Source organism: Arvicanthis niloticus, chromosome 10 (assembly GCF_011762505.2).
Source record: "Arvicanthis niloticus isolate mArvNil1 chromosome 10, mArvNil1.pat.X, whole genome shotgun sequence".
Taxonomy (NCBI): domain Eukaryota; kingdom Metazoa; phylum Chordata; class Mammalia; order Rodentia; family Muridae; genus Arvicanthis; species Arvicanthis niloticus.
Genome location: NC_047667.1, coordinates 28,441,147 through 28,468,962, shown reverse-complemented (window position 1 = coordinate 28,468,962; position 27,816 = coordinate 28,441,147). Strand labels below are relative to the sequence as shown.

Below are 27,816 nucleotides of genomic sequence, written 5' to 3'. Positions count from 1 at the left end.
TACTTCATAAAGCCTAAAAACATTTGCACAGCTAAAGAAAAAATCAACAGGGCAAAAAGAAAGGGAACAGAATGGGAAAAAGTCTCTGTCCACTGTATATATGACAGAACATTAATATCCAGAATATATAAAGAACCCCCCAAAAAGTAGTTTTGATTTTAATTTTCCTGATAGGGAAGAATGTTTTACATTTTTTGAGTGTTTTCCAGCCATATGAGTTTCCTCTATTGATAAATCTCTGGTCTAGATCTGTGCCCCATTTTTTAATCAGATTTCTTCTTCTTCTTCTTCTTCTTCTTCTTCTTCTTCTTCTTCTTCTTCTTCTTCTTCTTCTTCCTCTTCTTCTTCCTCTTCCTCTTCCTCTTCCTCCTCCTCCTCCTCCTTCTCTTCTTCTTCTTCTTCTTCTTCTTCTTCTTCTTCTTCTTCTTCTTCTTCTTCTTCTTCTTCTTCTTCTTCTTCTTCTGACATGTAGATATTTGATTTCTTTATATAGTTTGGTTACTAGGCCTCTGTTGAAAGTAGAGTTGGCAAGAAGCAGTGTCCAAAACTGTAGGTCACTGCTGTGTCCAAATTTGCCTCACAGAATCTATGAAGAAGTTTAATTTACAATTTTTAGACTAGTCTTATTTAGTTTTATTCCATGTCTTTGGACTATCTAGTTTCTGTGTTATTTTTGTGGTTGTTTCGTTTTCTATTAAATTAGAAAGATAGATTGGATAAAAATACTTCTTAAAAATAGAAGCTCTCTTTTCATTTTCAACCTTTTATTGATTCTTTGCAAATTGTGCATCATGCACCCCACTCCCACTCATCTCCTCATCCCTTTTTATTCACCCTACACCATTGTAACACTACCCCCAAAATACATCATGCAAGCAAACAAACAAAAAAAACAAAGCTTAGAAAACATATCACTGTGAAAGCTGTAGTATGTCATAGTGGGTCCCACTATATATCCCTCTATTCACACGTCTTCACTTGCAAATGTTCATTGCAGTGAGTCATTTGTCTGTTCAAGATCTCAGGCTTCTGTGACACCATCAATATTGAATTCTTATTGGGACTTTTAGTTATCTTGTTGCTGCACTATGTCATGAAGATTCTGTAGCTTTGGAACAGGAGGATTGGCCCTTTCACACATCCTAACCATTCACAGATGATATCGACTTTGGAGTAGGCCAATTCAGAGCCTTGGATCTGGGCCTTGGTTGCAATTGAGTTGGTCAGCCCACAGGATCTTTCTTATCCACACCACCAGAGCTATAAAAAAGCTATAAAAAGCTTAAAGCAATAATAAAATTTGGTGTAGTCATTTCTACTACATTCAGATTGTGTGTGTGTGTGTGTGTGTGTGTGTGTGTGTGTGTGTGTGTGTGTGTGTGTGTGGCTTGATGGGCTCAGACCCATCTACCAAATGTATATATGCATATGTCTATCTGTCTATATGTATGTACACTTAAGAGTTAAAAGTTCAGAGTTTCTCACTGGGCATTCTAGCCAGCCCCAGATAATTAAGTTTTGTTTCATCAGTAGTTCTGACCCCATAAATCACCTGTGGCTGACATCTGTCCCCCATCTGACAGCATGACCCCAATAACCAAAGCCATACTCCGTTTCGCTGCCCACCTCAGTTAACCTTCTATTGTTGGCCTTTGTCACACATTGAAGATGAATTTTCATAAATTTCATAAATTTTCACAAATAGTATTGCTTAGATGAAATAATGGTTTTACAGAATTTCTGATATGATTTAAATAGTTTTAGAAAGCTGGGGTATTTAATGGAAAGTTTAAGGAGATGGTTTAAGTTGTTGTTGCCAGAAAAAATATAATAAAGCTATAATGAACAGTAGAATGTGCCTCCTCATTGCAGATTAGTTAGGGGTACATAGGGTAGAAAAAGAGCAGGGTGAGCTTTCAAGCGTTACAAGCACGGAATTGTACTTGGAAAAACATAGGTTTGGGAAATCTAACAATCAAAAAAATTCATTCTAGGTTGAGTCTGAGTACCTTGATCTTGTAATCTAAGGATGTAGCCATGGGTTTTGGAGTGCACAAAAAAAGACAAGGTTATTATAAACCAAGAGTAAATAATTCTCTTATGAATATAAGGATAGAGCATACCCCCAAAACTAAGATATAAGATAGATGATCTGTTTCCAGGTAAATAAAATTGTTGTCAGCTAAGCGTAGAAAAAAACTTGTTAATGCAGACTTGACTTGCTGAAACTTGGTTAATCAATGACGAAAGAGTTATTGCTGTGGGGTTACAATGAACTTGTAAAGAGAAAAGGAGATGGGGAATGTTTAGTTAGGTATGTGTTTCAAAAGAAGACTATATAATCAATAATCCTGTTGTAATTTTCTTTTATATAATGATTTTAATCTGTTCTTGAAGAATATGTTCTTGAAATGATTATTTTTGGAGAATATGTAACTTTGTGGCTATGAGGTAATGTTTTTTCCTACATAGAGAATTTTTGTCTTGGGTGATATAAAAAGGCTAAAAGAAAAAAAAATTAAGCTGTTGGAGCTTGTTGAAGCTTGCTTCATCCACCAACTAACTCTCTCTCTCTCTCTCTCTCTCTCTCTCTCTCTCTCTCTCTCTCTCTCTCCCTCTCTTTGTGTGTGTGTGTGTGTGTGTGTGTGTGTGTGTGTGTGTGTATTTCTTTCCCCTTCTTTTGCCAGCTCCAGAGAGTTCTTCATTGGCCCCAGAGAATTAAGTTGTGCTCCCTCAGAGGAAATCCTGTTGAGTGATTAATCTCTAAGTCCATGCCCCTCTTCAGTTTTTCTGACCTGTTGAAGCTAGCCTTTGGCAGCCATTTAATGTTGCCATCAACAAGAGGCAGGTTCAACTCTTCTGCTCTCGTGTCTTCAGGGCCAGCTCACAAGAACCAATGTCTCCACAGCCACCTCCACTGTGCTGCTCACTTAAGGTTCAGAGCCCACTCTCCTAAGTGCTACAGCCTATGGGGTGCTGAGCCAGCTCTCCCGCTCTCCCACCCTCAGGGCTGGCTTACCTGTGGCCAGTTCCACAATGTTGCCCAGGCAAGGTGCGGGACCTACTTTCCAGAGTGCTACAGCCAGTGAGGGACATGGCTAGCTCTCCCGTTTTCATGGCCCCAGGGTCACCTCTTCCAGTTACTGCAGGTGGTGAGAGGCAAGAGAAGGGCATCACTCCAACACCCATGCCACCTCATGGCAAACAAGTGTCAGGGCCACCTCTCCCACACTCACCCCTTCGGGCTGGTTCACCCACATTCCAGGCACCAGGACCAGCTCCACTGGGCTACCTTCCTGGTTGAGGCACAAGGCCTGCTCTCTGAGAGCTGCTGCTGGTGAGAAGTGGGGCTGGACCCCCCAGAGCACTACATTCCGTGAGGTGTTGGGCCAATTATTCACAGCCCCTAGATGTCCATGTGGTCACCTGTATCTGCCCTGACCAGGGACATCTCATGTTCTCTAACAGTAATATGAGCCACAGACACCAACCCCTGCCACTGTGTAGCCACAGACTTAGACTTAGACATGGCCCTCAGCAGCAGCAGCTCAGTTGAGATATCACCATGGTCCCAGGTGGTAGGGCTGGCTATGTTTCGTGTCTGGGTTGGTAACCTCATTTCTCTTTCAGTAGTCTGCAGTGTTTCCTCCCACAACAAAAAGACTAGAACATGGATGAGGCTCCATGTAGGTACAAGCTAGATTTCTGAATGTTCAAATGAGTTATGTGTGTGTTATTCTTGCAAATGTGACTACACTATCAGTTTGTAGGGATCTACCCTTTGTCTTAACACCAGCCTGTATTGTTTGGGGATTTCCATGAGATGAGACCCTCTTGGCCAACCACTCAACTGAATGCAACCCAGACCCACCACTGGAAGCCCTGGCTATAAGAGATAGTCAGCTAAGACACTATCTCCCCTATTACTACTAGTCCTCACTAGGATCACCGCCATAGATTCCAGGAAATTTTCACTGCATTAGACTCTCCCCCCAGTCCCCACCTCTCTGCCCATCTTCATCAGACCTGCAGATCCTGAACTATACAAATAAGCGTCTCCTATCCCACCAATCTTCTTCACTCTCTAAGCCCTCTGGAGCACCTTAAACTGCCCTGAGCAGTCCACTATCCATGATATACCTCCATTCTCCCACCAGCTCTCTGTCCATCTTCATCAGACCTATGAGTCCTGAACCATACAAATCTGTGGATCTGACCCATACAAACCTGCAGATCTGAAATCATGCAGACCTACTTACTTATCCAGAACCATAAAGCCCAAGAATACCCATCAGAAGCCTACCACACCATGAAGACCAACATACATCCACTCCCAATAACTACTATAACAAGAACTCCAGGAACCCAAACCATCTAGATGGCTAAAGACCCTTGAAAGAACACAATCAACAAGAGCCAGGGCAATACAACACCTCCAAAGCATAACTACCCCACTACAGACATCCCTGGATATCTTAATACAGCCAAAACACAGGAAAATGACCTTGAATACTATCTGCAAGTGAAAGATCTGTATGACAAGAACTTCAAGTCACAACCCTGATTATTGCCTCGAGCCTGGTGTGACAATGACCTCTTGAAGATGTCTGAATGATGAAGTTTCTGTCTGTGACTAGAATTGCAACATGTCTTTATATTTGTTTTGTATTTTATCTTAGATTTGGGAGTTAGCTTAATGCACTGTAGATCTGTGTTTGTGCTCACACATCGTGACTGTAAACAGAAAGGTTAAACTCCTGGCTATGGTGGCTTCAATAGAACATGTTTGTTTGGTTTTAGGAGTTGAGAACTTGAGTATTTGTAGAACAGGCAAGCTTTTGCTCTTTGAGTCAAGTACAACTTCTGACTGTCTTTAGTTAACTGTAATGATGGAGGCTACTGTGAATGACCTGTACGGAGTGCTTTTGAAGGAGTAGAAGTAAAAGCTGATTAATAGAAACCGAGTGTTATTTTGTGAACATAATGTATCTTGGGTCCTTAAATGGAAAACGACTAAAAATCACAGCAGTACTATTATGTATGGGTTATATGCCAACTGTGTCTGAAACAGAATTCATCAAATCAATGGAACTATCATGATTCACGTACAGTATGCACTCAAAAAATTAAAAAAATAAGTATTTACTACAAAAAGGAGTATTAATTTTAATAGACAATCAATTTTTTAAAATGTGAAGATGAAGTGGCCACAGATTCTGTTATTCAGTTGTCTTTGGAACTAGGAACTTCATGGGAAGATAGAGTTTTTCTCTTGCTGTCTAGGATACAAAATGATGCACAAGTAATTACTTGACAACAGTCATCATTAATACAAGTAGCACAAATGGGGTGTATTCAGAATAGACAAGGTAGAAAGGTACTATTTGTATACATCTTTGGAGGCAACAAGGATAACTCTTGAGGATCTATAGGAGACAACTTTTAATTCTTTGCCAGCCTTTCAAAAAGATTAATTTATTTTACATGTATGTATGTTCAAATAAGTATATGTATATGAATCATGTGAGTACAGAGGCTGCAGAAACCAGAAGGCAGCATCAGGTCCCCTGGAATTGTAGTTATAGGCAGCTGTGAACTGCCATGTAGACACCAGGAACTTTCCTCTGGCTGTCTACAAGATTACCCAATGCTCTTATCTACTGAGCCATTTCTCCAGCCACTTGGTTAGACCTATTACAGCCACATTTTCTCCTCAAAAACTCAAAAAACTCAAGCTGAGTTCTTCTGAACTCACCTTTAATACATAATGCTCTGTAGTGTTTTGATCTTGCTTTTTATGACGGAAAGGGTAGATATCTATGAATCCTTAATTTCCTCTTGAAAATTTTAAGTTTCTCTGTGAAGAAACAAGCAATACCTTTCTACACTTTGTAATACCCCTGGGTAATAATCATGTCATAGTGGTTCTTTGATCTTTTATCCTTGTACTACAAAGATGATAAATTACCTAAGCAAAGTTTGCTTTTTCATATTCTTCTTAACAGATCTTAAAACACAGAGTTCTCTGAATAGCAAATGATGATTACTGTAAAATTATTCTCAACATCACCCATCTAACAGAAGTGAACTGGAAGTATTGCAATGTGTTCCAGGTTACCTAACTGGATTGGGCTTTTCTGAATTTCTTTCCCCATTTATCATCTCTCCCTATTCTCAGCCGGTAAATTGCTCTTTTGTTTTTCACAGAAGAAACAGAAACCATAGGGTGTGAATGTCCTTGTTCCAGCCATATTTCTCCCTCCCAACAAAGGTCATTCCTATCTTTGTCCTTTGAGTGGGTATCTATTTTTGTTTCTTCAAGAAATTCCCTGTAATATATTATGTAATATCTCCCCAGAACTGTCTACATGTCTTTCATTATCAGTTATATTTCATTTTAATGTGTTCATATTTTTCCCATAATTTCCCCTTTTATCCTCATCCCCTCTTTCGTCATTCCAGGCCCCACTCTGACAAAATCACATTTATGTCTTCATGTTTTGCATGTGCCTTATATTTATTCTCCAGGCTACAACAGCCTCACAAGCATACGATCCTGTTTTCTGTGAGGGAATCCATAACACAGCTTTTTTGATCTCATCTCCACTGATTTTCATTGAATTAATTCAACCATTCTCTTTTTGTTTTCTTTGTAAACCCTCCATTCTACCCCTAACCCCTAGGCAGTGCATACCTGCCTTTGGGCCATAACGTTATGTATATCCATTGTCAATCATTTCATTCCCCCATTTTTTAGAATTTGGAATTAAGTGAGTAGACTTTGCAATAAGAAGTTAAACAATATAGAACTGTAGCTTGGTGGTATTTTTTTTTAAAATGTCACATTAATAAAGCTAACATCTTGAGTTAAATGAACAGGGCAACTCTGCTCTTCTTATACTAACACCCAGTCTTACTGTGGATGGCATGATCCTGGTAACACTGCTACATACCTGTAATTAAACAGAAGTCACAACGGGAAATATAACCGTTATTTTTTAAAAAATAGGTAGCAGTGCTGCTATTTCTAGTGACCCACTGAGCTAGGTAACTGACATGATCATGTTACCTTCAGAACTGCCACTTCCATAATATAATCTGCATGACACCAGCAACTACCTGTCCTTAAGATATTATGCAGAAAGTATGAAATATTAAAACAACAAGAGTAATTATTTGAACATATAAGTAGTATACTATACTATAATTTGGTTATTATCCTTATAGGATATATTAGAGTTAATTTCAAAAGTTCTTTACACTTTGAAAAGTAGTCTTTCATTTTATAAACTAATTCTTACACTATATCATTACATATGCCTTTTCCCAGTGTGTTCATCATTGATATTAATATAAATACTGAATCAAAAGTAACAGAAAATCTTAATTTTAATGAATATAATAAACCCAAATGTGTTTTCCATACGTTCTCAAGGAAACAATATAGTCCAGCAGTGATCAATAGAAAACAGGGATGATTTGATGAATAAATCAAATTTAACAGGTGAAAGATAACAATAAAGATTAGATTAAATGTAAAATTAAGCAAACTAAAATAAGATACATTTGTGCTTTGATTTATAAATAAGGAAAATATTGAGCATATTTTTATGCAAAAGCCTCAGAACACTGAACTCAGCATATTCTTTCTATAATTATTTTGTGCAAGATTCATATTGTGTTGGAATATTCTTTATCTTTTGTCCATTTGTCTTCAGGTCCTTAACGCTTCCTGAAAGGACAGACTCCTTGATGAGAAAGAGAGAGAAAAAGAAAAGAAGAGAATATAAAAGAATGTTAATCATAATCCAGTGCCTGTTACAATTTTAGTCACTAAATATTTCATGTGAGTTATGTCTTAAATAGGAACGAACAAGAGCAAGTAACCATGCTTAATAAACTACATTTCTGGTTCCATTTGAAAAGCTTAATGTTTTTATTAATATTGTTTATTATATTAACACCAGGTTTATGTATTCTTCAAATTATTTGCTTCCACCATCCCCCATGCCTTGGAACGGAGGATCCCAGTACCAAACATTTTAACATTATACAAAAATCTTCTACTCCAATGTTATCATAATTAAACAGAAAAAGTATTTTTAGGCAAGGCTCTTAAGAATTTTATACAGCATAGAGAATACATTTTAAAGGTTGTTATTGTGTAGATCCAGGAGTTAGCTCATAAACTGCAGCTGTTCAGGTATTTCCAAAATTTTGTTATATGTAAATTATGACCAGTAGGAAATATGGTAAATATGCTTTTTTTCTTATTTCAAAAATATGAGTCAATTATTGAATTTAAATATTGTATATGCAAATGGATTTGCTTTCCAACTGTCAAAATATCTCAGATAGCAAATAGTAAACAGCAATTTGGCTCCAGGAAACTCAAAAATGTTCAGTGTTTAGTCAAGCTTAATTGAGATATGAAGAAAATATGATTTTTCTCTCCAACAAACATAAAAACAGAGTAGTGTAGAGCACAAGGTTATAGAATTTATAAAATAATGAATCTCTTGAATAACATCTGACAAAAACATATTTTCAGTACATTTTCTTACCTTTCTATTGGAGTACACTTAGGGTATTTCAGCCTTCCCCTGTCACACTGCACTCGAAGTTCAGACCCAATAACAGATGTCTCAGTTATATACGCATCTCTCTTACACATAAATTCAATATACTCGCCATGGAGAATGAGTGGTCTGTTGTCAAAATTCCATTTCAACTGTAAATAATTCTCATCCATTTCAGCAAATGATAACGTGCAAGGCTCTGGACAAACATAAGAAATTAAGAAGAAAACTATATTGATGCATCTTGTACTAACAGCACTTTCAATGTTGCCTATATGGGATGACCTTAACATTCCAGAGAGAGGCAAGCATATTACAATTATTATTGAAGTCAGAAAACATGCTGAGTCCTAGCCCCAAAGAGTAGCTGTATGGTATTCACTACTGTGGTACTTGAGTCAAATGCATAGTAATAAAATTTCATTAAAAGTCTCTTTCCTTTGCTTATTCATAAAATTTAAATAAAGTGCCTGAATGATGACTCAGTGTTACCTAACAAGGGTAAACCCCTGTCCTATGTTCAGTCCCCAGGAACCCCTTATACACATATTGTCCTCATTTGGTTCCTTGACTTAATTCATTTTCTGCAGCCAGTGGGACATATACTTTGCCACTAGTTAATTTTTAATATGTGTAGTTGATTGTAAATATATTTTTATGTTTCATTTAATTTCAAAAAGGTCAGAATTCTGACACCATGAAAATTTTACATCATTTATAATATTCCTATAAATATTATATACAATATGTGCAAGATAAACCATCAATCACTACTAAGGTGGCAATGTAGAAACAAGCCAGATTCCCAAGACTAGTGCAAATGTTCGGATCTATCACAGTCCAAAGCAGGTGACAGTTTTCTCTCTTTAAAATTTCCAACTGAGGAGTATTGGGTTGGATTTAACTGAAGATTGGATGCTATTGTAAATGTGAAACAATGAAAGTATTCATGTTTTCCTTCAGCTATGTATTAACATAAAGTAGGACAAAAATAAAACATGTATAATAATAGATAAACATCTTTGATATTCCCCCATGATAAAAATAAAATTTTGAAAAATTTCAAGAATCAAAATATTTAACCCAGCAGTAATAGTACACACCTTTAATCACAGCAATCAGGAGGCAGAGGCAGGCAGATCTCTATGAGATCACTAGGTTAGCCTAGTCTACAGAGTAAGAGAGTTACACAAAAGAAACCCTTTCTTGGAAAAACAGAACAAAATCAAAATATTTTCAAAATGGAGTTACTAATGTCCCATTTGCCTCCTGAATGACATAAGATGAAAGAAATTCTTCTGAAGTAGATTTAAGGTTTCCAGAGTAACTAATGTAGCATACTAACCATCATATGTTTATGCATACTTTTAAAGAATGTATTGAATATCTATTGATCAAATGCTATATGATAGGCAATACACTAAATAAAAATGATTGGAAAGGGTCCTTAGAATTTTCAGGTTCTCTGTTACATATTATTTTAATGAAGTCAAATTGAGTTGTAATTTAAATCAGTATTGATGTAGAATAAAGTAGAAAACACCAATTGGTAAATACTCATTTTGTGATATATTTAGTGATTTATTTAAAGCTCTGCTTATGTTGTTTATTGACAAACATGACTTAACTTTGCTACTGGGAAAAGAAATGTTCTGAAAAAATACATGAAATACAGTAGGCAATTGCCCTTAGCAACCTGACAACAAAACCTTACTATAACATGTGTCTTTGAAAAGCAAAGCACCCAAGTTTGCTGCTGCTTATGCTTTCAGAAAATCCTGTGGTCTTATCTGCTCACCCCACCTTTAGTTTTAGAGTATAAAAGGAGAATGCAAGTTAGACTTAGAACTGACGTCTTTCAAGATTTATCCTGGCTTCTGTCCACTGTGAATACATCTCCACTCTTCCATTCTTGTAGGTGTCTGCTTGCTCATTCCAGAGAAATTTCTTAAATCACTATTGTTTTATAAAACATGAGGTTCTATTTAAATCTTATTCATAGACTTTGTGCATTCATCTATTTATTACCAAACTTATATCATGCCAAAACTTATACCAAGAACTAAAAGTATTTTAAAAATTGATTAAAACTATAAATACACCAGGGCATCTAAGAACCACCTGTCAAGCCAGTGACTGAAGAACTAGGAAACCTTTGTTTGCTGAGCATGTGTATGCTGGGTTTTCTCTTGCATCATTTTGTTTGGTTTTTGAGTCTCAGTTCAGCTAAAAGGCTAAGTATGAAATGACAAACAACATATATTAAAAAAAATAAAGTTTTCGTCAATCTCACAGGTCTGAGAGCAGAAAGAGAAGCATGAACAGGTCTGGAGTTGGTAACTTAGAGGGCTTGGAAGGTAGCAAAGCGAGCTTGATCCTCTGCATTTATTTGTCTCGATGTATTCATCATTTTGTGACTGTCATAGAAGGATGAGAAACCATGCTAGTTTGGTTAAAAACTGCACTGCATATTTGGTATTCTTCACATATACCATTGTCAGTCTAGAAGAAGGTATAAAAATCAAAGTCTCCACATAGAACCATAGAAAGCAAGCATCTTCCTTTTCAATTCTAATTGGATCAAACCCAACTACCTCAATCCTAACTATAGCTATATGATGTAATAAGTATTCCATGGAAATAAGACCACATAGTAGTAAGCTTCTAAATTTGTTAACATTTAAGACTCAGTATATCACTATATAAATAATGATCTATGAGACCAACTTACCTAATGAGATGTACCAACTTGTGAAATAGTAACATTATTTTTACCAGGGTAGCTAACAACACTGTTATTGGATCTGAGATCCATCCTGCAGGCAGGAATACATGCCTGGAACAATCAGCTTGCTCAAAAATCTATGGTAGTAAATATCTCATAGTTGCAAGGGGAAATTAAATACTGTTTGTTAACTAAATTGATAGAGAATCAAGCTACATTCTAAATATTTGTTTATATTAAAAAAATAAATGCAACTCTCAGCCAAAATCAAAGAACGGCTCTCAGCTAAAATCAATGAATCCTGTCTTTCTAGTGAATATTGGTAACTAAAGACACTAATGCCTATGAGGTGTCGAGAATGGGTGGATGAGTACTCAGTACTGAATAAGTCATTTACACCATGCCCTATAAAGCCTAGGCAACATTGCAGAACAGGGTGCAGAAAAAATATAGAACCTGAAAAATAGAGAAAAGGGCTGCAAAATGTCATCTCATAGGCAAGACACAGCTTTGCAATTACAAAGTAACAGCAGCTACAGATGCCTGAACTGAATACACAAGGAGGAGTCCATCAACCGTGAGGACGGGTAAAGGAGGCCTCTGTAATTCTACTCCTCACCGCTACTGTTCATTGCTGATAGATTCAAGGAGGTGGGAAATTTGAAGAGTAAACAAACTATAGATACTTATAATACAGAGAGAGTAAAACCAGAAGCCTGCAGTTAAACAGAAGCATCAATAAAACAAGTAAAATCCAAGCGTTATCTCAGTATCACCTTTTCTCTCAATGACAGAATAAAGAGGGGTGTTTAGCAGCACATACCTAAACATGACGGTGGCGTAGTCCACACTCCATCTACACAATAGGCAACCTGAGACCCTTGTAGGAAATGGTTATCCAAACACCGGTATTCTACTGAGGAGCCATTTTCATAGGTGCTGGCTGCTGAACTAACAATGTCTCCATTTCTTATCACCGGAGGAGATGCACACATCCCTTTAGATTCTGAAAAAATGATTTTACAGAATATAGCAATTGCAACGATGAACTTTCAGTTTTTGATGATTGCTACAGAAACAAAATGAGATGTTTCACTGACTTAAAACTATTTCTAATATTGAAAATAATTGGCCGGGCAGTGGTGGCGCACGCCTTTAATCCCAGCACTTGGGAGGCAGAGGCAGGCGGATTTCTGAGTTCGAGGCCAGCCTGGTCTACAGAGTGAGTTCCACGACAGCCAGGTCTACACAGAGAAACCCTGTCTCGAAAAACAAAAAACAAAAAACAAACAAAAAAAAAAAAAACAACAAAAAAAAAAAAAAGAAAAGAAAAGAAAAAGAAAAAAGAAAATAATTGGCCAATAAATACCATACTATATAATGAATGATCATTAGGATCATTCTTCATGTTCATTCATTCATGATCATTAGGACTTCATGTTGTTAAACCTGAATGCATATTTACAACTAGCAAAATAGTGACAATATTATTCAATATTTTCCCTTTCCCTTTTAGTCAAACCAAAGGTGAAAATGTAAAATGTTTATTTGCCTTAAAGTGTACGCCTTTCATATGTATTCTCTTTCTTTTCTCTTATTAAAAGAAATAGCCCCTAGATCTAGGAAATAAATAAAATCTCTCACATTCTGCCCTAAACCCTTTCTTGAGACAAAGGTCCCAGTAAATCCTGAGTAAACTGGAGCTTTAGAGGTCTCCTGCATGAGGAAAATCAGCCTCTGACACTTGGCTTATTTATGAAATCTGCCCATTTTCCCATCACAATTATCCTTTCAGTGTAAATTGTCAGTATGGTCTTCCTTTGTGAGTGCGTATGCTGACCAGAAGCAGAGAACTGAATCACTTCCAACTGGTAACAGAATAAAAGGCTGCAGATACTGATGGAGCAACATGTCCAACATTATCGCTTTACCTCTTCTAATGCACACAGGGTATCTCACATCTCCTCGATTGCACTGCACAGATACTTCAGACAGTGGGGTCCATGGCGACAAGCCATATCCCTGTTTACACACAAAATCTATTAGGTCTCCGTGTAAAATCTTGCCCTCATATTTCCATTTCATCTCTATGTTATTCCTGTTCATGTGATCCACATCAATAGTGCATGGCTCTGAAAAACAAAATGATCTTTTAAAATCATCAATAATCTGACGAACGTGTAATACGTGTTTTTAAAATGCATATTATAGTAGGCACCAAAAGTAACATTATACATTTGACATTCATCATTACTAGAAATCATACATCCATGTTAGATGAAGAAGTACCATGTAGAGACACAGACAGGAACTGAGGCGTATTTTTATGCTGGACATTACTGCATCAAGGACTCACTTGCTTTCAGGTTTTAGCACGTAGGCAAACACAGGAATTCATGGGACAAAAGAATCACTTACTATTTATAACTTTTCCCAAGGGTGTACCACACCCTGTTTTCAGGTAATATATGTTTGTTACTGGGGATGCTGACAAGGAGTTTGGCTTTGGAGACACTTAGCCGGAAGCCTTTAGATGGAATGCCTGTATGCAACTTAAAGATGATCTGGGGTGAGAGCAACAAAGTTGCATCCTAGGAGAACCATAAATAAGAAAGAACATTTCCACATGTCCCTTCTACATCTGCAGGAGACAGACACCAAGCCACAGGAGAGGCATGGCCAGATCTCCTTTGTGAAGGCAACAGAGGGGAGAAGGAACTGAGTTGCTTTCCCATCATAGCTGGGGCCTGTTACTTCTTTGTCTCAAGGTTCAGGCCATATAACCTGCTCAATCTGGTCTTGAGGCCCATAATATGACAATATAAATAATAAAATATATAATTTATGACTTGCAAATTACTTAATATTTCTTATTTTTATGATATGATGGACTTAAACCAAATAGTTTTCAAAATCAAAATATCATTTCCAGAGAACCTGGCATTCATTACACACCTACCCATGAGAACTCATGGAGCTTTGGCTGCAAAAGAAGCTCCCATGGTAAATCATAAATAAAATAAATACATAAACTACTGTGATTCGTGACCATCTTACAGCTGCACTGTAAGTTAGAGAACAAAAGAGGAGGGTAGAGGAAGGGCTGCCATAAAAGCTGGAGAAAGGGAGTGTGCCCTTTTAGGTAAAATGACTCCAGTAAACCTAAATGAGAAGTACATTTGACAATGGTTTTTAAGGATTGGATCTTGTCATTTTCCAATACAGGGAGCAATCAATATAAAGGTCATCTGGAGATGAAATAATGGTAAAGATAAAGAAAGCAGTATGGCTGAAGCATTATTGGAACAAGGAGATGAGCAGGGAGAAGCTAGAGAGACTCATGTCTGAATACTGATTTAGATGGAAAACCGTGCCCCTTATACAGTTGTTTCAACCTGCAGTGGAAGAACTACTGAGTCTAAGAGATAATGAGATGGTCACCCTCTCACATCATACCCTGCCAACAGAAGTGGCCTTTGCTCAGTATACGCTTTGATCCATTACTGTTATGTCAGAATGTCTTATGGCAACTGTTCCAGGAATAGGATGGAATTTCTTTAAATCTTGCTCTTCCTTAAAAAGTTGTTTAGCCACTATTTTAATCTAAGCTCTGTTCTCAGACTGTATTTCAGACTAAATATCAGTCACATCCACAAGAACCTAATATCAAAGCATTTATGACAACATAATAGTAATAATAATATTACTATTAATAATATTATTAATTATTAATAATATTATAATAATTATAATATATAATTATAATATTAATAATAGTAATAATAATAGTAGCAGAGAAATTGTAGTTGACAATGTATTTAATTTGATTGTCATAGCATTCTCAGAATGACTTGACGTATAGAAACCACAAAGGCAAAAACTGAAGGTGACTGTGTTTTAAAATATTATAAATAAAATTTAAAATCAAAAAAATATTTCTAATCTATGTGATTCTCAGGAGTTAATATACATTGTGTTTCTATAGCCCACATAAAAGTAGAAAATGAAAACAAACCTGTGTACATTAGAAAACTGAAAGCTGCCCAAGTTATACTTAAAACAAATTCAATAATCTTTGAATTTCTTAATTCAATAATTAAGAAAACATTAAAATTTCAGATATTTGGTCAAGAAATCTGGGGAAAAAATTGTAAGAAAATAAAAAATGGGAAAAAATAAATGTCATTAACTTTTTAAAGAAAAAGATGAAATTTTAAGTACAAAATTATTTTGTTACAAAATGTATTAATTATTATGTAAAAATGTCAAACATTAAATATGTCAATGACATGATTATTTGAATTGATTATGGTATACAAACACTATGGAATTCTATGCAGGCATGAAAACATCAAACATAAAATATAAAATGTAGATTTATACAATATTTTAAGTGGAGAAAACATGTCCCACACACAGTATACACAATTTGCATCGTGTTCACGCTTGTGTATGACATTATTGTGGTGTGTAATGATCTAAGTCATCAACAATAGTTCAAAAGAGGTTATGAGATGTAAGAAAGGTGACCATTTGGGTGCAGAAGAAACTGGGTCAACGCCAACAACAATGATCATTGCAAGCTAAGATAGTGAGTGCACAACACTGTACATAAAGGAACAGGTTACAAATTTAAATATTTGTAATGTCATTGGATTGTCCACTTACTGTGTCCAAAAATATCCAATTACATGATATTTATATTTTTACAATAAAATAACTGCAAAAAATATATGTAGATCCATACTAGGATGTAACAGCTCTCCTAATTAAATCAGATAAAAATGTATAAATGTATATATGAATAAAGTCAGTAATGTGTTCTCTTTCTTACCCAAGCAGACAGGTGGAGATGACCACATTCCTTGTTCACAGTGAGATGTTTTTGATCCATTCAATAAATAATACTCATTGCATCTGTACTCCACTGAAGATCCTGTTGTGTAACTTGCCAGTAACCCATCAACGACTGCACCATTTGCTATGTCAGGAGGAGGCTTACAATTCTCAATATTCTCTAAGAAAAGGAATTGTTTGGAAATTTAGTAAACCTGCAATAATACAATGATACAGCTCTCCAAAACATGGTATCTCAATATTTGCACTATCACTAGGGACAATGGTTTCTGAGTTAATCAAAAAATTGAAAAGTTTTTAGCGTAAGTATTTTTTAAAAATATATCTTGTTCTTAACCAAGAACAAATTTGTGTACGTTTCTTCTTTTCTTGACGGTAAAGCGACAATGATAAGGATGTTCTTAAATGCTTAAAAAGATCCTAAAAATTATGGTCCAGTCTAACATTGCACTGGGCCTTACCCACTCCTATCTTCTTCCTTCTCAATTCCTTTCATTTCTATTTTCAATTAACACATGGATGAAATATATACTCTTTCTCACTCTCACTTTCTCTTCCCCAGTTAATTTATTTAACCTCTTTTCTAGGCCGTTTTCTTATGTAATAAATACCTTAGATAAGCATGCTTGGGGAACATTATTTTCCATATCTAATCAAAAGAAAACATGAGAAAGACAGTTGGAAGGGTGGCCATCAGCAGTAAGTAGAGCTCAAGATTTCCTTCAGTAAAATCTAACACCAAACGTGAGCCTCTTCGAAGCTGTAAGACTCAGAGGTAAAATGCAAGATTCCAATCAGCAGGGTTTACCTGGGGTCTAAAAGAGTGTGTCCTGTATTGACCATAGTACACTGGAGAGGGGAAATAGATTATACTCATGGCCATCCACTAACCAGGCATCCCTCTACGTGCTTCTTTAATAAAACATATCCCACGTAAGTGTGGTCACTAAGGTTCATGAGGTTAACAAAACCGATACACCACCCTAGCACTAGTGATGCCTTTGATTTTTTAAAAATTATTTTTTGAATAAAGTCTTTGATTCTGAACTATTAATTTGCCCTAAGTTCTATAGAAACATCTACATATTCTAAAATTCACACAGTGGATCCAGTAGCTACGTGTCTCTAAATTTTGCAAGCATTACTGTCTGTCCATGAATAGACAGACTGAACACATGCAAACAACATCTTAGGCTTAAATGTTAGAAGTAGCCCACATACCAACACACTCAGGGGGCAGTGTCCAGCGACCATGATTGCAAGTTATCGTACTTGACCCTCGGAGACTGTAGCCCCCTCCACACTTGTATGTCACTGTGTCCCCACTGTAGTAAGTCTCAGAGTGTGGGTGTGCAATGCTATTCTCAACGGAGGGTGGTTGCTCACAGGCTATCTTCTCCTTTGCTTCTGTGAAGGTACAATTAAAGAACGAAACCAACCATAGCATTTTAGGAGACACATATTCAAGATATTATTAAGTAGGAAGAATTGCATGGGTAGATTGTGAATTACAGCAAGGGACAATGATACACATGTACAAGAATGTCACAATAAAATTTATTAGTAAATACACATATTGAAATATTAACAAAAAAGATTTTACCAACCAATACATTTTGGAGGTTCTGTCCACTTCCCGTTTTCACAGAGTAGTTCTCCTGAACCCTGAATCACAAAATTAAGCTCACACTCTATATGTACTGTTTCTCCATGACGGTACGTTGTTGACTGTGGCTGAATTTTAGAATTTAGAGGCACAGGTGGAGGAGGGCATCGATTTCTTCTTCCTTGTGTTAAAAAAACAAAAACAAACAACAACAAAAAAAAGCCCACCAGCCTATTTAGTCATAATTTTTAAAAAAAAAAACAATAAAGATTCATTGGAGATATTTATAGGATTAAGCATCATAGAGAATATGGCCAACAGACTCCAGAAACACCCTTGCCTGACTATTGTCTGATACAACATCCTTCTCCATGAGTGGGACCTGGCATTTGTTTCTTAAGGAAAGCTGATGAATTAGCATGTGGTTATGTTACATGATGGCTCACATACATTCAAAATGCCATTCTTGCTGAAGGACTCTCTCCCTACTGGTTTTGAAGAATCAACCTGACATGTTGTGGAAGTCCAAATGAAGGAGGCCAGAAGGCAAGGGTTAGAGCTTGCTACCTCAGCCAAAAGCCACCAATACTGGCTCAGCAGCCTGCAGAGCACAGACAGCTATCAACACCCGAAATGAATTTGGAGTATTACTCCCAAGCCAAGCCTTTGGGCAGGCACTGATGCCGCACAGCAGCCAAATAGAGCCACACCCACACTCCTGACCTACAGAGCCAGTGAAGCAACAGTCTCAGGCCATCTGGAGTATCTTACAGGCCTTCTTCTTCAGTCCTAAATTCCTCACATATTATAGATAAAGAAGCTAAAACTGCTCTCTTCCATTTGTTACAGCTCCAACTTACTCTTCTGTGGTCAAGTACCCCTCCAGTCCCCTTTACGATGACACTTGCTATATTTAGGATCCAAATAAATAACCTCAGATAAGAGCCACTCCTCCCGATCTTTAGTCGTCTCTGTTATTTTGCCATGTAAGTAAGTTTATTATGCTGTCTCTAGGATTAGGATGGGGATATTGGAAGTGGGAAGTATATTGTTCAACATACTGCTACACTACACACAATAACTATTAATTTTAAAATTACAGGTGTATAGGAGGTGACCCCTCCCCCGCATACTGCTATTACAAGGCTATTGGACTCAATTGGAAAGTTGGTAAACCGGCAAAGCCACCACTCACTGCTTATAGAGTTCTGATAGGTACAGGCACTGCCATCCATGTCCTGTCCAGATACCTCTTTTCTTCCAGCTGCCATCTATTTCAATTATGTTTTTCTCTTTTATTTCCATGCCATTGGTCTACTTGTCAGTAATAGCACTATCTTCTATGTTATAGCAAAATAGTGGCTATCACACCTTTTGCCTCTCATTCCTCTCCCCAAAAAAATCCTCAGATTTCCATTTATTTTTCAGACCCAGTTCAAATACTATCTGTCATGTCTATGAATCTAGAAGTGGGAATTTTCTCACACTATACTAATCGAAATCTTGAATGTTTACTCACATGCTTGTCCTTGAGTTTCGTCTGCAACATGAGGTTCCCCTATGCTATGAATTGGCATCTTTGACATGTGGTCATGGCTCCCCTTTGAACACAGCCAGTGACAGAAATCCACCCTTAGCTATTACGTGTCTGGACTGCTCTAAATGCATGACTGACCTCATTTCCCATTTTCCCTTCAGGTTAATAGTCTGCTTGTATGCTTCCCACTTCATAATTTTGGAGATGTACTTTTCATATCAAGAAATACATGGCCAATTTAAAAAGTGGCTCATCCAGCTAGATTGAAAATGTATAACAAAGGTTTTAATATATTAAAGGATTATAGAGATGGTGAAATTAGCAAAAATGTTTGCCTTGTAAACAGGAAGACCTAACAGGGAGCATCCCTATAAAAGCCAGACACAGTGGCAGGTGCCTGTAATCTAGCACTTGGGAGGTAGGATGGAGTCAATCTGATGCTCAGTGCCTAAGCAGACCAGCTAATTCACTAAGTTCTGGTTCAATGAGAAGAATTCTGTCAAAAACTAAGGATAAGAACCAGGGGTGACACCTGGCATGGACCTCTAGCCTCCACATGTATAGGTATTCATGCACCTACACAAACATATGCACATACTACATATGTATATACTATACTCAGGTATATTCATGTTGAACATAACAGACAATAGTTACTACACAAATGCATACAAAGCTTAGTTTCTTCAGAAAAAAAACAATTTGTTGACTTGATATATAATAATTAAAAATAGTTCTGGAATTAGAATTTGATGTGATCATTCAGAGATCATGGATTAATAAAGCTATTTTTTAAGTATGAAATTTTTAAAAGTTACCTTCACATATGGGAGATTCTGGATACCAGCCAAAGTTATAGCACTGAATTAGATCAGATCCACTTAGGTAATAATTTTTATGACAAAAAAATTGAACAACATCTCCTTCTTCATAGGTTTGCTTTACAGGATGAAAATAGCCATTTTCTATTGATCTCAAAGAAGAGCACATTAATTCTAAAAATGAAGACATAGATAAAAATAACAAAACATTTACTTTTTTAGTAGAACAATTCACTATTTATAATCGATATCTGGAATAGATATTAAAAGATTTGCTATATTGTTCTATAAGCTAACTAATATATTTTGTCTTGCTAAATACCAGCAGTTTTAATTGAATTGAATTCCAAATAGTTAAAATGAGATTCTTTTGAGAGCTTAAATGACCAAAGTCTGTTAACTAAATTACAACTGAAACCAAAACTGAGAGACACGGAACATGGGACAACTTATATGGCATCAAGAAACTTCTTACTGTTGCACTGTGGCGTGAGGGACCAGCCATGAGCCTGGCACTCTGCTTCCTCGGTCTGCTTCCCTGTAGCAGTGTAGTAGCCCGCAGAGCATGTGTACCCCACTCTGTCCTTCACTTGGAATGTTCTCTGCGTCGTGGAATAATTTCCATGATCCAGCTCAGGGGCCAAACATGTCTCTGAAAAAGTTAAACATTTATTTTATGAACCTTGATAAGCTTTGCCAATACCCTAGACTATTAAAAAGGAGTCACAAAGTATATCCCATTGAATGTTAATTATAATATAGCAGTTGGCAAAGGAGACTGTTGTAAAATTGAAGGGACCACGTTGCCTTTGCCTCTGTGGTTTCATTGTCATAGTCCCCTATCAGTCTTCTACTTTGAAATATTGGCTCATTGAACTTGACCAAAGGCCTCATTTCAAATGAAATCTTGTGACATAATATTTTTATCAAGTGTTATCTGTATATTTGTGTAATTTAAACAACTTATACTGACACATATTCTAGCAATAAAGAAAATATTTGTATAAAGTACACAGAAAAGCCTAGCAAAGTTCTCTCACTTTGAGCACTTTAGTTCTTTCTAGTTAGTCCAAAGTAAAATCTGATGAGGCAGAGGACTTGTGTACCCCATGGATTAAGAAAACACAAGCATTTTTAAAACAGCAAAATACTGTCAACTTGTCACACAGAAGAGACACAGTGGAAAATAACCTATACAAAATAAAACTGCCTCTCAAGGATTAACCTCAGAGTTGAATATGCTGCTGCATTCTTGTGTGTGCACCTTGTTCTTTCCTGCAGGACGGTTGAGAAGACCACCCTTCAGAAAGACACTGGACAACCTCTTCATCCTTTCCCCCGGTGGTTTTGTATCCTGAAGTGCAACCGTAGCGCATATGCTCTTGAATTTTGTACAGTACTTTGCCATCGGAGACATAGCCATTCCTTAGGACAGGCTTCAGACATTTTTCTGTGTTGTAAAAGTAAATGTGCGTTGTTTCATGATGAAATTACAATGTCTATTTGTTTAATAATAAAACTCATATTAAGTACTTCACACTAAATTGTAAAATGAACTCAAATACACAATGTTTCTTAGTTGGAATTTTGAGAAATAAAATAATGTTTGCTCTATAATTCCTTGATTTGGTTTAATTTTGGAAATATCTTACATGCCTTGCATGAAATTTCTTTGGGAATGGATTCAGTTTAACATCAACTCTTTTTGCATCGACAAGTTTCCATTTCTTTAGACACTCCTACCCTTCCCATATCTTCTTTTGGAAAATACACTAATAGCTTTTCACAAGTTGCCAGTAAGCACAAGAAAAAGCAATTTCTTCTTGTCCTACTTGATGTATCATTCTGCTGTTTTATAATGTAATCAAAAACATTCTTTTTTATTTAAATCTTTTTTATTTGATATTTTATTTACATTTCAGATGCCATTCCCTTTCCCCATTCCCTTCCCCCAGAAAACCCCTATTCCATGTCCCCTTTTCCTTTTTGCTATTATACACTTTATAAAAAATGTTAGTCAAAGGCTTTATAAGTTTGATAATGCTTAATCAGAAGTAACCTAATACCCAGCCTAGATATATCAACTATCTTTGACTGGTGGAGACATGTGAACAACTGCCTCCATATTCCCCCCTTTTTTTCTCTCTCTTTCTCTCTCTCATCACCTAGCTTCTCCTCTCCTTCTTCTCCTCTCCTTACTCCTTCTCTTCCTCTCGGTACCCCTCCCACCTTGGATCCTCCTACATATCACCCTTCCTGTTAAAATAAAACTTTTCTCTCAAAATACAATTGGAGCATAATTATGCCAATTTGTACCAGTGAGGTACAAGATAGTCCTAATACCCAGTCCATCATTTTGTTGACTAACCAGAACCTCTGTCATCTCTCCTAACTAAAAGACTTAGTTCTGAACCTGGCTTTTTTTTCTTGGCTAATCAAAAACATTCTTAATGAATTCATTAAATAATGCTAAATTAACTTATTGTAAAATTTTCATTCGTTCATTATTCTAGAAAGTATTTTGGGATCCAGGAGTCAGGGTATGTGGTCTTACTAAGTCATATATATGCACCTGAAAACCTTTAAATCTACAACCAAGTTTTTGATAAATATGTGCAGCAGTAAGGTACACATAAAAAATTACCTTCACATTAGGCATCCTATAATTTTTATAAGCCATATTATTGGAACTTTTGACAAAGCAATCTAGAAGGGTTTAGAGATTTGCCCAACATATTTATATTATCACAAATACATTTAGTACTAACTGTGTGGTGATCTATGTCAAAGTTCCTACTCCATTTTATGCATAAGAAACAAGCTAAGAATTTTCACATCACTTTCACAGGGATGGTGTTGAGATCACATGCAGTCAGTTGACTACAGAGATTCTGTCTTAATGATTATGGCCCCATGTCAATCTCTGCAATTTTCTGTCTCTTAAGATAGTAAGTTCAAGGAATGTGACTTCTTTCTATGATATTATAATGACATTTATTTTATAACTCTGTTATAAAATATTCTGGTCTGTCCTGAAGTCACAGAATGAATGGTTAACTTATGCAGTTCTGTTTACTAGGTCTATCAACCACCGCTACTACCATACCAAAAATGCCTCTTCTAAATGGAGAGCACTTAATGGAAGCCCTTTACTCTGGAAAACAGGAATTCAGGGGACTCAAGACATTTCACCTAAGTACAGGGAAGCCGGTGATAATGTAACATGTGATGCAAGGAAGCAATACATGATCCCAGTATGCTACTACTTACATAGCTGAAGTCAGCATGCACAAAACTTCAGCTTTCAGTGGGTAGGAAAAAGAAAAGTGGCCACACAGATTTGTGACAAATATACACAAAAAAACATTATAAAGGTTCATCCTGTAAAAACAATCTCTTATTCTGGCTTCCTATTATAGATTATAAATATAATAAGTCCTGTCTTACTTAAAGTAGCTCAGATGTGCCTTTTTTAGCTATTTAGATGTATATTTTTAGGTATTTCTTCCCACCTACTATTAAAACCAAATAAAATGACTCATTGATATAGCAACATCATTTACAGAATTTCATGTATGGTATTTTATAACAGTACTTTTGTTGTTATATATGTATATAAAATTTAATTCTTGTTCATATAAATAAGCATTCTTTTCTCAACAACTAGTCTATAATAACTGAGTTGGCAGCATGCACAGACTTACTGTAGCACCTTGGTTTTGGAGACCAGCCTTCTGCTGTACACGTGATTTTCTCTTCTTGCTTCCCACTTTCAGTTGCATAGCCAGCCAAACAGAAGAATGATAGTTTTTTGTCTACACTCATGGGGAAGTAAAACCTTTCAAATGTATAATAATATTGGGCAATCCTTCCATTTTCCACGTTAGGAAAATCACACTGTTTCTCTGAAATGAGGAAAACTCAAGCTGAAAATGGAAAAACACGCAAACCCAAGAAACTCATGATGAAACAACATTCCTAAAGATTTTTTTTTCAGTAGATCCTTCGGGTTGCACTTATTTTCATAACCTAAGTTTAGAAGTGATATTGGTGTAGTCTAAATATCTAATATCATTCCCTCCCCTCTTTATATACGCTGGCAATTCAGAACATCTGTTACCAGAGTAACTGACAGGGGACTTCTTGGAAGTTTGACTTTGTTTTGTAGAACACTCTCAGGGATACACCATGATATCCCATAAGCAATTTTAACATTTCTGAAAGTTACACTTGTAAGAGTAAAAATAAAAATGAAAACTTAGTTTATTTTAATAATAGGTTTTATTTAATCTAATGTGTTAAAGTGTTCTATATTCTTTGTTTACACTTTTTAAATCCAGCAGGCATTCCAATCACAGATCAGCTCTGCACGGACCAGCTGTTTCAGTGCTCAATAGCCATGGAGTGGACACTCTGTATTGGCAGGGAGTTGATTCCAAGTCTCCCCATAGATGCCAAAACCCGTGGATGCTCAAATCTTTTATGTTTAGTGATGAAAAATTTGCATATAGCTTAAATATTTCCACCCATGTAATTGAAATCATCTCTAGGTGCTTAGAACATTTAGTACAATGTCTGATCATCATTTTATGAATGTGAATTCAAAAGAACATTTAGTACAGTGTCTGATCACCATTTTATAAATGTGAATTCAAATTCAAGTTTTGGTTTTTGGACTTTCCTGGATTTTTTTCCAAATTCATCTATCTAAAGATGGATGAGCCTGAAGATAGAAACCCAGAGAGACATGCAGGCTGCCAACCTTCGGTGACTAGTGTCTCCTATATCAGATGGCACAGTTCTAGACCAGATGAGGTCCTTGAGATACAAAAACACACACAATTGTGAAATAAGTGGCTTATCATTTTGGGGGAAAATGGCATATAGCAAATTAAAATAAAAACTTTCAAGAATAAGTTTGAAAACCAGCATGTTTAAGTGGCCAGAGAACAAATATTTAGCTTGCCAGTCATTGGGAAATTCACATTCAAACCATTGAACTACTGCAATACCACTAACATGACAGAAAGGAAAAAGACAGACCTTTCCAATAACTGGAGAAACAGGACTCTCATATAGGAGAAAATATGTTGCAGATATTTATCACAGAACAACACATAGTAAGTCACCTCATATAAACGTACTTTGACTCCAAAGAGACAAAAGTGTTTATATTAGCACTGTTCATAACAGTATCAGATTGCAAACTAGTTCCCTTTAATGACAGAACAGATAGTGGCATAGTTTAGATTAATGGTTCACAACTTTCCTAATACTGTGAACCTTAGGAACATGTTGTCATGACCCCCCCCCAACCATAAAATTACTTTGTTGTTACTTTATAATTATAATTTTGCTACTATGGTGAATCAAATGCAAATGTTTGGTATGTAAGATATCTGATACATGACCCCAAAGTGGTCATGACCCAAAGGTTGTGAACCAATAGTTTAGACAATCTTCCAATAGAGTGAGCTTGATAGAAGCCTACAATTTCAAATCATCTTCAAAAGCATAACAATGAATGAAAGAAGATAGTTGCATATAAGCCATGTGACTTGTCTGAGGAGGCAAAGTGACCCATGGTAAAGAAGTCAGAATGGTTACCTCCATGTTCTGCTGCCTTAGAGAGAAAATGATGATAACATCAACCATGGCTGAGAAAAACAAGACAAAATTATAGGCACCATACCACTGCCAGCATCTAGTGAAACATATGCAGTAAAATCCCCAAACCTAGTATTTCCCATGTATAATAAGGAGGAGTTTGGAAGGACCCAAAGTACATGCAATGGAAAACAGCGATGGCCCAAACGGTTGCTGTTTTGGACAGAAGAGACAACACTAATCAACGAATGCACTGCCCTGGGTTATACCTCAAATCTGTAACATTGATATATCTAGACAATTTGACTTATAGCATTATTTTGACAGAATCACATCTGGACTCTCTCACTCTCTTCCAATATTCCTGTTTCTATAATCAACAATATTGGCATCAAAATAATCACTATGTAATAACTCCAGACAAAGAAAATAAAATCATGAGGAGAAACCTTGCTAGTAATTTTGTTCTTTTTCATATTTCCCACATTAAACTTTCTCCTCTTTTTAAGAGTAGAGAACTAAACTCAGGCAAGTGTTATTATTATGCATGAATCCTTGCCTAAAGTTATAATTAAGGTGAATATGTGACTTTCAAACTGACTAGATTACCAGCATTACCAGAATTAATTTGGCTAATACCAAATTAACCAGAAAACACTTTAAAGTGGTTAGATCCTGGCTCCCCATGCTCCCAAATCGAGAGAAATAAAGGATCCCAAAGAAACATTATCAAACTGTTTAAACAAGTTACTTTTATTTAAAGCATGCATTACAAAATTGGTATGTTAAAATGAAATATTAGAATAATATTTTAAGTATTCAAGTATTATGACACCTAGACTCTCCATTCTCCATATATATTTTAAAGAATAAAGAGTAATAACAGAATTAATTTTACCTTGCGCATAGAGTTCTCCTGAGATGATTAATATAAGAGTAAATGGCAAGTGTCTCGGCCTCATCTTCAGTGTATGTGTCATGAAGATTTTTACAGCCCTAAAGCACCCAGGATCTCATTACTAAGTACACAATACTTCTCTTGACAAAACAAGTTAATAATTACAATATCTGTCTAAGTACCTTTAGAACAAGGTAACATTTTACTTAAACTATTCTCAAATGATTGAAAATACTGTGCCAGTATTAGCTGACAATATTTTTCTTTCTGAGTTTAATAAGAACACATGAAGCAACAGAGGCAAAAATGACAGCAGCATAAATAATGAATCCAGGCCAAATAGGGAAGGGTATATTTCAAATCAGATTCACAACTATTTACTCCCAGGGCAAAGTCTACCTGCCCGCTGCTGTTTATCAACCTTGAATGGAGCAAAGATGAACTTAGGGAGCGTGAGGCACTGGATACCTGATGTGAAAATATATTGTCCGGACTTCAGTCCCCCAAAACATAAATGATCTTCTCTTAAAACAAATGTGCTGTGTTTGAGCTGTGCAAGAAGAGGCCAAATGAATAGCATTACAGTACTACTCACTTGTGAGAAAGTTTAAGTGACCACTATAGGTAAGACATAATGCCCTGTCTCCAGAGCCTACACACTATCCACCTAGGCCTCACCTCTGAAAACTACTAGGTTACAGAATTGAGGACCCTATACATGATGATCTGAAGACATATTCAGAGCATAGCAGTGCCCCGTATTATACTGCGGCCCCATCCTTCATGTCTTTGATGTGGTATATTAGTTAGGTTCCTTAGTTAACTCATCTTTGCATCTCAAGAGCAAGTCCTAGTTGGCAGTGGTATACACTCCATTCAGATGTGTGTACTAATTTCATGTTTGTGCTTGTGTCTATTCATCAGGGATATCCTTGTCTGCTTTGGTATCCTGTGATGCTGGCTTTACTGAGTTTGGAAACTTCAATGATCTTACCCAGATCTGTGTCTCGCATACTTCCATGTTGGTTAAGATGTACACAATGATACAATAGTGAGATGATGGGCAGTTTTCTGATTAGACTGAGGTCTATTCCACAGGATTTTATACCTGGTATAGTAAGCATGGTCAAAGTCTCTGAATGGAGAGATCATAGGCCCTAGGGAGACACTGTTGTCATACTAAGTG

General features: G+C 36.4%; 1 protein-coding gene across 1 annotated transcript; it reads right to left on the bottom strand.

Moving 5' to 3' along the window:
• Positions 1–7,371: 7,371 nt before the first annotated feature.
• On the bottom strand, positions 7,372–26,920 carry F13b (coagulation factor XIII B chain). The gene is made up of 12 exons (XM_034513571.2): positions 26,631–26,920; positions 23,830–24,030; positions 21,390–21,575; positions 20,601–20,777; positions 20,123–20,299; positions 17,769–17,948; positions 17,383–17,568; positions 16,139–16,321; positions 13,236–13,436; positions 12,128–12,310; positions 8,565–8,778; positions 7,372–7,748 (listed from the first exon to the last, which is right to left on the bottom strand). Exons 1-12 carry the CDS (start codon positions 26,710–26,712, stop codon positions 7,715–7,717), a joined length of 2,004 nt encoding a protein of 667 aa, XP_034369462.2. The 5' UTR covers positions 26,713–26,920; the 3' UTR covers positions 7,372–7,714.
• Positions 26,921–27,816: the final 896 nt, after the last annotated feature.

Excerpts from the sequence above, each read along its gene's own strand:
- F13b (XM_034513571.2), bottom strand. The coding sequence starts at position 26,712 with ATGACACATACACTGAAGATGAGGCCGAGACACTTGCCATTTACTCTT. Across the intron at positions 13,437-16,138 it reads ATCTCCACCTGTCTGCTTGG|AGCCATGCACTATTGATGTG; the intron begins GTAAGAAAGAGA and ends TTTGTTTTTCAG. Across the intron at positions 8,779-12,127 it reads TACGCCACCGTCATGTTTAG|AGCCTTGCACGTTATCATTT; the intron begins GTATGTGCTGCT and ends ATGTTTGTCCAG.